The sequence below is a fragment of the Leucoraja erinacea genome, chromosome 5 (genome assembly GCF_028641065.1).
Source record: "Leucoraja erinacea ecotype New England chromosome 5, Leri_hhj_1, whole genome shotgun sequence".
Taxonomy (NCBI): Eukaryota; Metazoa; Chordata; class Chondrichthyes; order Rajiformes; family Rajidae; genus Leucoraja; species Leucoraja erinaceus.
The window spans coordinates 49,962,738-49,974,034 of NC_073381.1; the positions used below are offsets into that span (position 1 = coordinate 49,962,738).

General features: G+C 40.3%; 1 protein-coding gene across 1 annotated transcript; it reads right to left on the reverse strand.

Moving 5' to 3' along the window:
* Window positions 1-11,029, reverse strand: enpp5 (ectonucleotide pyrophosphatase/phosphodiesterase 5). Its single transcript, XM_055635563.1, has 4 exons — window positions 10,704-11,029; window positions 7,748-8,620; window positions 3,824-4,003; window positions 1-859 (listed from the first exon to the last, which is right to left on the reverse strand). Exons 2-4 carry the CDS (start codon window positions 8,580-8,582, stop codon window positions 459-461), a joined length of 1,416 nt encoding a protein of 471 aa, XP_055491538.1. The 5' UTR covers window positions 8,583-8,620; window positions 10,704-11,029; the 3' UTR covers window positions 1-458.
* Between the last annotated feature and the right edge of the window lie 268 nt (window positions 11,030-11,297).

An 11,297-nucleotide genomic window follows, 5' to 3' on the forward strand; every position in this document is an offset into this window, starting at 1 on the left:
TGTTTAGGTAGATTATTTAATAAGATGATGTAGCTTGAAACTAGAGAGATATTTTTCTTCGTAACATTGCAAGATCTATAAGCATTTTACGTATGACATGTTGTTTTGGGTTGCAATTCCCCACAAGATTATAGTATGGATTTGCATTCATAATTATATTTAGAACATAATATTTTTAACAATTATTTCTTGACATATCCTCACCAGAATCCTGTAACATTATTATAGTTATTTATTCTGAAATGTTACATCACTTGTGCACATCACTTATATGTTAAAAGTACTCATTGCTGTCTATCCAAAGCTTCTTTGTGAAAACATCTGGAATTCACTAACAGAAATCATCATTGACTTGTAAAGTTAGGATCACATAACTGGATTAATTGAATTTTGAGAAAATAAAAGCCAAATAACAGATAGCACATTCAAATATTAAGATACAGATAACAGTCCTGGATTTAACTCAGCAGTAAGGGTTGAGCCATCTCACCTTGGTAAACATTCAATCCCGACATCTGGCTTTTTGTCATTTTCTGGACAAATACGATTAAAAATCCAACAACTAAAATACTTCCAAGAAGAATACCTGGCCATGCATACATGTTTAATCCATTTTGGGACTCAATGTCCATTATTGAAATTCCAGCTGTGATCACTCTTACAGAAACTAATAATTTCTGAATATTTTTAAAGGTGCCATTATTTGGCAGTGGGTCAATTCCCAACAGGTGACAGAGTAACGGATAGAGGTCAACACTGCTTATGGATTCCATGCTGAAATTCTTCTTGAAAGCAGGGCCATGGGCAATCAATATTGGTTGCATGCTCTTTATCCTGTTATCATATCCATGATCACCCACTAGGGAAAAAGAAAACACAGAAAATCAACTTTAACGGCAAATAATCAACTTCATTTGATACTTTAAGCTATATAAAAGCGGGAGCGTCCACTGAAATAAAATAGATATAAATGTATTTTCATATGTTCATAAGTGCATAAGTCATAGGAGCACAAGTAGGCCATTTGGCCTATCGAGTTTACTCTGCCATTCAATCAGGGTTGATCTATCAGTGGTTAGTAAGATTTTTGAGTCCATTATAAAGGATGAGGTTTACAGAGTACTTAGAAGTTCACGATAAAATAGGCCGGAGGTCTTGCCTGACAAATTTGCTGGAATTCTTTGAAGAAGTAAATAGCAGGACAAAGGAGAATGAGTAGATGTTGTATACCTAGATTTTCAGAAAGCCTTTAATAAGGTGCCACACATGAGGCTGCAAAGGAAGATGAGAGCCCATGGTATCAAAGGGCAAATACTAGCATGGTCTTATATGCAAAAACAGGGATGTAATGCCGAGGCTCTATCAGGTGCTGGTAAGGCCACATTTGGAATATTGTGATCAATGTTGGGCACCATATCCGAGGAAGGATGTGCTGGCTCTGGAGAGGGTTCAGAGAAGAGTTACAAGAATGATTCCAGGAAATAGTAGGTTAACATATGATGAGCATTTGACGGCACTGGGGCTATATTCACTGTAGTTTAGAAGAAATTTGAGGCCTCATTGAAACATACAAAACAGTGAAAGCCTTGGATAGAGTGGATGTGTAGAGGATGTTTCCACTAGTGGGAGAGTCTAGGACTAGACGTCATAGGAAGGAGATGAGGAGGAATCTCTTTAGTCACACGGTGGTGAATCTGTGGAATTATTTGGCACAGAAGGCTGTGGAGGCAAAGTCAGTGGATATATTTAAGGCAGAGATAGATTCTTGATTAGTATGGGTGTCAGATGTTATGGGGAGAAGGCAGGAGAATGGGGTTAGGAGGGAGAGATAGATCAGCCATGATTGAATGGCATAGACTTGATGGGCCGAATGGCCTAATTCTACTTCTATTACTTATGATCTTTCCCTCTCAACTCCATTCTCCTGGCTTCTCCCCATGACACCCTTACCGATCAAGTATCTGTCAATCATCCACCTTAAAAATACCCAAGACATGGCCTCCACAGGTGTCTGTGGCAATGAATTCCATAGATTCACCACCCTCTGACTAAAGATATTCCTCCTTTCTAAAAGTACGTCCTTTTATTCTGAGGCCATGCCCTCTGGTTCTAGACTCTCCCACGAGTGGCAACATCCTCTCCACATCTATTCCATCCAGGCCTTTCACCATTTAGTAAATTTCAATTAAGTCCCTGCACATACTTCTAAACATTTCACAAACATCATTTTTTAAAAACATCACACGGTTCCACAACTGATTTTCCGGCACCTTTGGTTCCAGAGCCTTGCCATATTAACCAACAAAGATCACGTAATAATGATACAATAATACACCTCTGACCCACTAATTATACCCCTCCCTTGTCCTTAAAGCACTATGGACTGCTAGAAACTTAAATAAAACAAATACTAAATATAAATAAAATAAAATTCCCTCCAGAATCCTACAAGATGTTCGGATTGGCGGCTCCCCACGAGGACGAGGCACCGCTTTCTCGTCAGGACTACCGGGATGAAACACGCTGACCTGAGATTTGTCAAATCTGCCAAAAATGTGGTAGGGCGGACGTGCCCGCCTCCCCTGCCGCCCGACACGAGCCACTGAGAGGAGTTGAATGGTTCGCTTAGAACACCGGGGGCCAAGATATCAGCCCACAGATTCGGCCTCAGAATTCAGTTGTGAAAATGAATCCAAGCCAGAGTGCCGAAGCCTCAGCCGCAGGGGACAAATTTGACCCGCCAACGGGCCGCAGAAGTCCCGATGAGGTCGAGATCAGTTGCCTCACCCGGCCTAGATGCCATATTTTCAGGGGGACTTCCGGGGTGAGGATTTCAAGTGTGCTCTCGTAATTTTGGCCAGATCAAAGGAAGTGCTGGACGATCAATTGCCAGAAAATCAGTGGTGGGCCTGTACCAATTTGAAAATCATAACTATATTTTTAAACAGCCAATGTCATGATCTGTATCAATTTTTAACAGATTTTTACTCCAAGATTATTCTTTAACATTTTCTACTCGTATATTTATTTTTTATTCTGCTGACCTTCTTTCAATCCAATGCAGGTCCATATTATTAAGTTCCTATTAGACATTAAAATTAGTGCACTGAATACCATATTCATATTTAGCTATGGAATAATCATGAGCACATAATTGCATTATCAACTATTACTCCCTAAAGATGAGTTTGTTATTTCTGCCTTCAAGGAAAACTTGTAATTGATTTTCCCTTAGCAGGTGGATATTTCAGCATATTTTGTCCCATCAGATGATGCATATTTACTTGACACCACTAACTGGGTTGATTGGTTAGTTTGCTTCAAATATAAATACATTAGATCGAGTTGACACAAGTATCCCTCCTCAAAGGAAAAACTATGAATCCAAAACATTGTGTGCATATGATTTGAAAGATGACAATGCAGCACAAAAATGTTGCTTCATAAAGAATGACACACAGCAAAATGTACCCTTCCATTTTTTGTTACCCGTATTCAGTAAGAATAAGGGGTAGGCAATTTAGGACTGAGATGAGGAAAAACTTATTTACCCAGAGAGTTGTGAATCTGGAATTCTCTGCCACAGAAGGCAGTGGAGGCCAATTCACTGGATGTTTTCAAGAGAGAGTTAGATTTAGCTCTTAAGGCTAAGGAATCAAGGGATATGGGTAAAAAAGAAGGAATGGGGTACTGGTTTTAGATGATCAGCCATGATCATATTGAAATGCACGAAGGGCCGAATCGCCTACCCCAGCACCTATTTTTTTTCCCTTCTAAAGTCTGTAAAGAGATCTAACATTACCAGTATTATTTGAACACTCACATGTAAATTTTCCAAATGTTTTGTTTTGGTTGATGGTCCAGCCTTCATCTGCCACAAGTAAAATTGGCTGAATTCTGTCACTGTGTTTGTAATGAAAATGATCTGGAATATCTTCTTTCTTGTAGACTGTCATGTTGGGGTGAGCATTCACCAATGCATTATACACTTCATTGTGCTTGCCTGCAGCAACACAAAACCATAATCACCTTCTTGTGCAGAATTAATGTTTAGAACTACTTGTAATTAATTAACTAACTAACTAACTGCAATAAAAAGAAAAAGAAACTAGCTAGAACATTTAAAATTTCTGATGCACGAGAAATTCAATCATAAAACAGTACAACATGAAAACAGACCCTCTGGTCACGTTATCCATGCTGACCAAGTAGGCATTGTGGGCTAGTCCCATTTGCATGTGATTGGCTGGGAAGAGGAGACTGGGATATTATAGCCATTGCTGAAACATGGCTGAGGGAGGGTGAGGACTGGCTCAATGTTCTGGTTGGAACAAAGGTTACAGGAGGGAAAGAGATGGAAGTGAGAGAGGGGGGGAGTTGTGGTTTTAAGGAGAACATCACAGATATGATTATATGTAGGGAGATCACTGATAACTGCAATACTAATAGGTGTGTGTGTGTGTGTGTGTGTGTGTGTGTGTGTGTGTGTGTGTGTGTGTGTGTGTGTGTGTGTGTGTGTGTGTGTGTGTGTGTGTGCGCGTGTGTGTGTACACTTGTGGGGGGGAGATCAATTTTGAAAATACCATGGTGCTAAGGACATGGGTGGGGTGGAATTTGTTCAGCGTGTTCAGGAAATCTTTCCTCAATTAATAATAATAATACATTATACTTATGGGTGCCTTTCAAGGACTCTCAAGGACACCTTACAAAATTTAGTAAGCAGATTACAAAAAATGTAAGCGGAATGAAACAAAACAAAAAAAATAAATAAATAACAACAAAAAATAAAAAATAAATAGTAAGGACATCAACAATACCCAATTCAGAGAGAGAGCAGTGGCAGCTAATCGCGCCAGCGTTCTCTCTCCATTCCGGCAGCCATCTTGGAAACAGAACAATCAAAACACATTTTAACATTGAACATCCACTATAGTGACTCCTACACACTCCTCACAGTGGTGGAAGGCAAAATAAAGTTCAAGTCCTTCCCCTAGCTCTTCCTCGGTCGTGGGCCTCGAGCCCCCGTTGACGGGACGATCTTGATTCCCGTAGCCGGCATTCAGGCCCTCCGCGTCGAGGCGCTCCACTCCCGCATCGGGGGGATGTCAGCTCCCCCGCGCCGGGCGATCGTATCTCACGTCGGGGCTGGTCGAGCCCTCCGCGGCATTGGAGCACCCGACTCTGCCTCACCCGAGACTGCGAGCCCTTGATGTTAAAGTCTGCGGTGGGAGCGATCCCAGGCAAGCAACCCGCTCCGATGTTAAATCCGCGCCCTGGGGTGGGGCTCACGACAGTCTGAGGAGGCTTCCAGCTCCAGCGATTGTAGGCCGCAGCACCCGGAGAATGTGATCCGAAAATTGATCACATCTCCGGGAAGGTAAGAACATGAAAAAAGTTTCCCCCACTCCCCGCCCCCCACATAAAACACACCAAAGAACAATAAAACAAACTTAGAACAAACTTTAAAAATTTTTTTTAAAAAAAAGCAAAAAGAATGAAAAGACAAACAGACTGCCGGTAGGGCTGCCATCTCCCCCCGTGGCCACACCCTTAATTAATCTCTTGATGGCCTTACGAGAGAAGGAGCAAAACTCTTGGGAAATAAAGCAAGGCAGATGACTGAAGTGCTAGTGGATGAAGACGTTGGGACCATAAATCTACTAGTGTTAAAATAATTACAGCAAAGAATAGGTCTGGTACTAAAGTTGAACTCCTATTTGACAGGAACTTGCAAAAGTTGATTGGGGGAGGCTGTTTGCAGTTAAAGGGATATCTGATAAGTGGAAAGCTTTTAAATTCAAGATAAAGAGCATTCAGATGTGGAATGTTCATGTTATCGTGAAGAGTGCAACTGGAAGGAGTGTGAATCCGTGAATGACAAGAGATATAAAGACTTTGTTCAAAGGAAAGTAGAAAAAGTAGAATCAGAAATGTTGTTCAGCTTAGAATGTGATTCTGAAGGTACAAGCAGTCAACCAGGATGGGCTAATGAAGGATATGAAACAAGTCTATGGAAAGAAGAGATGATCTTTACAATCATCTCCATGTTTACCTGCAGGGAAATTAAGCATCATCCAAGGAAATCATAGTCAGTGGAAGATGCAAGAGATGTTTGAAGATTACATTGACGTCTTTGGTGTACATGTGCATCACACCATTTGAAAAAAAAACGTTGTAAAATAAATAATTTTTAACACCATAATATGTCATTGATTAATGCAAATATAATACAAAAGAAATACACTTTTAAATTTAAAAACTCAATTTGTTGGCACATTGTGTTCCAATGGCATCCTTTTAAGGAACGAGATTAAGATTGTATTACACATCATCAATAATTGGTGTGTTGTAACTTTGACCATTATATCCACTGCCCTCCTGGTGCTTACACTCCCACTGCTCCCTTCAACACCACAATCACAGCAATCTCCTAACTTATCCATGCAAGGAGAAAACTTGAGCTCCAGTTAGAGAAATAGTAGGAAGAGCAGAGTTTGGGTTAACCCTTGGCAGAAGCTGTGCCACCTGCAACAGCAAAGAAGAACAAATGTTTACATTACCTTTTATGTTATGAAAAATAAGTTAAAAAGTTAGTTTAATAAAAATCAAGTAATTCTTTACAAAATTTCAACTTCAATACTAGGCCTCCTTGTTTGAGGAAATTGTTTCATATTCAGAGTAAGAGTCTAGCTTGGTAAACCTGTTCTCATAATGTAATCCTTTAAACTTTATCAATATTCTTGTGAATCTTTTCTTCCTTGATGTTCAATGCCCACCAAAGTATCCTAGAACAAACAATGGCTATGTATAAGTGAACTAAACCTTCCTTATTTCATCACCCTTGAGATAAAAGCTCAATCAAAGATAACGATTAACATATATTTGTTAATCGTTATCTTTTTACTCCTTTTATTGTCATGTACAGAAACCCAAATCATATTGCTCTTCCACAATTACTAGTCAGAATTGCACAGCATTTAAAAGGCCATCATTACTATGGTAACTACCATGTCTATCTATATTAATCCAGTTTGTCTGCATTAATTCCATATCCCTCTGTGAAACATTTACCCCTTTAGATCTCCAACAAACCTTCCTCCTTCTTACTTTAATTTTGGACACTTCTACCGTGGGAAATAGATTTGTTATCTACCAAATATATGCCTATCAAGATTTTATATACCCCTATCATGTTACCTCTCAGCGTAACTCAGCAAGCCCTCCACTTGGCACTTTCAGGGTACCATGCACTTGTACTAATCTCGCAGTTCAACAATATTCTCCGGGGCTCTCATTCACTGTGTTTGCACCACTCTGGATAAACTTCCCAAAATGCATCACTTTGCACTTGTTAAAGTTAAATTCCATCTGCCATTCCTTCACCCACTTTTCCTGTGGAAATCAATATTCTATTCCAACCTGAGACCACCTTCTTCACTGTTCACTTTACCTTCAATTTCACAACATTCTAACTTCTTCCTTTTACCCAATGTGAATGAGCCCATACTTTTAATTCTAAGAATACAGAATTAATAATTTGATATTTTCCCAGTTAATGAGAGACTTGTAGTTTGACAGTTTATATAGACCACTGACTGGCTGAATACTGATCCCTGCTTTACACCATATATGTAAGCAGTTGTTCACATTAGTGGAGCTTTACACTTACACATTTTTTCATTTCAAAAAACATTTTTCAAATATAATTTGCTTTTTAACAAAAAATAATACATTTTCTTCATCTTACCTTTCTTGGGCAAAATAGCGGAGACTGGTGTGAAGTCAATCCATGTGTACAGCTCACAATCTACATATTGGTCCAATTCAATAATTCGCTCTCTAGAACACTGAGTCATCCCATGGTCACTTGTGACTATCAGGTTGATTGTGTTCCACAGTCCTGCTTTCTGAATTTCTGCTATCAGATAACCAAGCTTTAGATCAACATCTGCAATGATCCTGTCCATGAGAGGATTATCTGGCCCCAAATTATGACCTGAAAGGTCAGGCTCCTCCCAGTACAGGAGGCCAAAATTAACAGGTTCTATTCCTCTGAACCATTCAATCAGTTGATCCACTCGATCTTCAAATGAAACAGTAATATTATACTTCATGTAGTGAGTTGGGTACATGCCATGTATTTGAACGTCAGTACCAGGCCACATTACTGTTCCACTCTGATGGCCTTGCATTTGGTTTGTTATCCAAAGTGGATAGGCCCTCTCCCACCAAACTGGATCAAACATTTCCATTCCCTCCATAGAGAAAGATTTATTTAAAACCTTATCATACATTTCATTAGCTACAATTCCGTGGCTCTCAGCGTACAGGCCGGTTATAAGAGAATAGTGGTTCGGAAGAGTTTTTGTGATGAAAATATTTGTAACCCGATTTACATGAATACCATTTTCCATGACATAATGGAAGTTTGGTGTTGGAACTTTGTGGATGTAATCCCAACGAAAACCATCAAATGACACCAGTAGCACCTTTGGTTGTTCGTGATGAAGAGATACAGCTCCAGTAAGAGTGAAGGTAAATACTATCTGCAGGAAGCAAACCTGCCAGCTGTAAGGTGTCATCGTGGATGGTTATACCTTGACAGCTATTTGCACAACAGCTGCAACACAGAAATAGCAACAAGCTGCTTTGATTAAAATGGCATAAAGCTCAGTGCAAACTAACAGTAATTATCTTAAAAGTCATTCCTTCCCTTCCTGATTTATTTTCCCTCCTCATACCCTCCCCATCCAATTGTCATGCTTAAGTACCGTTCGGGAAGCATGTCTCTCTTGGTACTTCTCATCAAGAATTTAAATACTGTGTTCCTATTGTTATTAACTAACTTTGTGCAGATGAACTAATAATCAGATTCCTGAGGTATCTATTAAATTACATATAATTAAAATGACACATTAACAGGCGAAACATTTTCTGAGACAAATCATCACTGAAAGTACCTTGCAAATAGATCAGTTCATTGAAGAAACTGTCAGTTTGTTGTACTTTGGTGAACTTACTAATGTTCATTTTTAATGAAAATTTGAAACAGTCCACATTTTAATTTTCTGATAACTGCATAGACCTGGAGCAAAGCGTCTCAGTAGGTTTTTCTTAACGTTTACTACTTTTGATAAATTTTCAGAGAAAATTATTAAAAATCATTGACGACAAAGATGATTTTTGACATAGGAGCGACTTTTTTCCAGCTTTGCTCTCAATGCATATTTTCAAGGGAAGTTGAAATTGCTTCTGCCTGAAACATGATGAAGCATATAAATGCAATGCATTGTGATACAGTTTTTCATAAATCCCAGAAATATTTCACAACCAATGAATAAAGCTGATGAAGCCACATTACTGTTACTGGTAAAAATAAACAACCATGTCAATATATTAGAAGTCAAGTCAAGTCAAGTCAGGGGAATCTACAAGCAACATGAGCATTTACACTTGTTTTAGTGATTTATCAATTCATTGACAATGGCATCTCCTGTAATGTTATCCATAGAAACCTAAAAAATAGGAGGACTAGGTAAGTCAGCCCCTCGTGTCTGCTCTACCATTCAATACAACCATGGCTGATTGTCTAAATTCAGTACCCCGTTCCAGATTTCTACCTGTGACCCTTGATCCCTTTGGCTCCAAGAACTATATCCGTCCCCTTTTTCAATATATTTAATTATATGGTTTCAACTGCTTTCTATGGTTGACAATTTCAAAGGGTACACCACTCTTTGGGTGAAGAAATGCCTCTTTATCTCAGTCAGATATGGCCAACCATTTATTCCTAGGCTGTGATCGCTGCTCCTAGACTCTCCCATCATCAGAAAGGCCCTTTCTACATCTGGTATGCCATTCTGTTGTAATTCTGTTGAAAGCCCCTCTCTTCTAAACTCTAGTGAATGCATGCCCATTGACCCAATCTTCCTCCATATGCCAGTCCTGCCTGGTGAACATTTACTACACTCCTCCACAGCAAAGAGATCCTCCCTCAGATAAGCAGAGCATAATATTACAAATATGATGTCAATAAGCATCAATTGCATCAATCCATTCTCGTTCCCATCATTGAATTCTCCCACCGGGAAAGCAAATACATAATTTTCCTTCTTTACCACCTGCTGTACCTACATTTTTACTTAAAGTGACTAGGTTTTAAGGACCAATAGGTCTCACTGCACCTCTCCTTTATCATTTACTAAAACAACTTTCAGCTGAGTTTAGTGCACATCCAAAATGCACATATGGAAACTTCAGAAATTCAGAATATACTGGAAACACTCAGCAGATCAAACAGCATCAGTAAAGACGAATTTCCATAGCCAGAGAATTAAAAATGATAACTGACTGACTCGAGCACCCAATGAAAAGTTGAAGGAAACAAATTTAGCAGTGACTTTCGCATGGGAAGGGGGTTATTTTGGCAGGAATGAAAGAACATAGGAATCAAAGTAATTAGATACACAGAGGCATGCAGGGTAGAACAAATGGCCTCCTTCGTTGTTGAACTGACACTTCATTAAAAATCCGTATACAGCGGCTTTATGATGTATCGAATTATTTCTGACATTGGAATAACACCCATTGAAATAGAACCCAGGTATCAAAGAACTGTCCTCGAGCCCATTAGTTTTGCTGGGGGAAAAAAACACGCATTCAAAATATTTCATTGTGCATTGTTATTATCATCAGGGCCTTACCTAGAGTAAGACCTGATCGAGTGAGAAAGGCTACAAACCCATATTCGCCTGCAAGTCGGAAATATCGAGAAGTGGCGATTGGTCCAGTTGATTAAGATGCTGCCGGGTAATTACACGCGTGGTAAAGCAAAACGTCTCGCTTCAAATACTCATCTTCTCGGAGCCAGCAGTTTCTCGAGAAAAATAGCAGATGCGCCTCGCTAAGCCGCTGTGGCTGGTCCCGCCTCGCCAGCTTAAACTGGGTCTGGGTAGCGGCGCCGCTCCTTGCAACGAGCCGCGCGCTCCCGGGAGCATCCCCGAGATCGCTCGCTCGCTCACGCGCGCCCGCCCGCTCCCCCACCCCGGGTAACCCAGCACGAGGCGCCCCGGACCCGCTCTCATTGGGCGACAGGTGCTTTGTTGCGTCCACTGACGTTGCCGAGCAACAGGGGCACGCGCGGCGCCCGGGAACGTGGAGCGGGAGCGGGTCCGGGCTGATGCTGATGCTGATGTTGTTCTGGTTCTGGTTGATTACTGCGCAAACACATCATAAGTGGTTATCTCGCACAGGTCGGAGTGTTGCTGCTGATGCTGATGCTGTTGATGTTGCTGTTG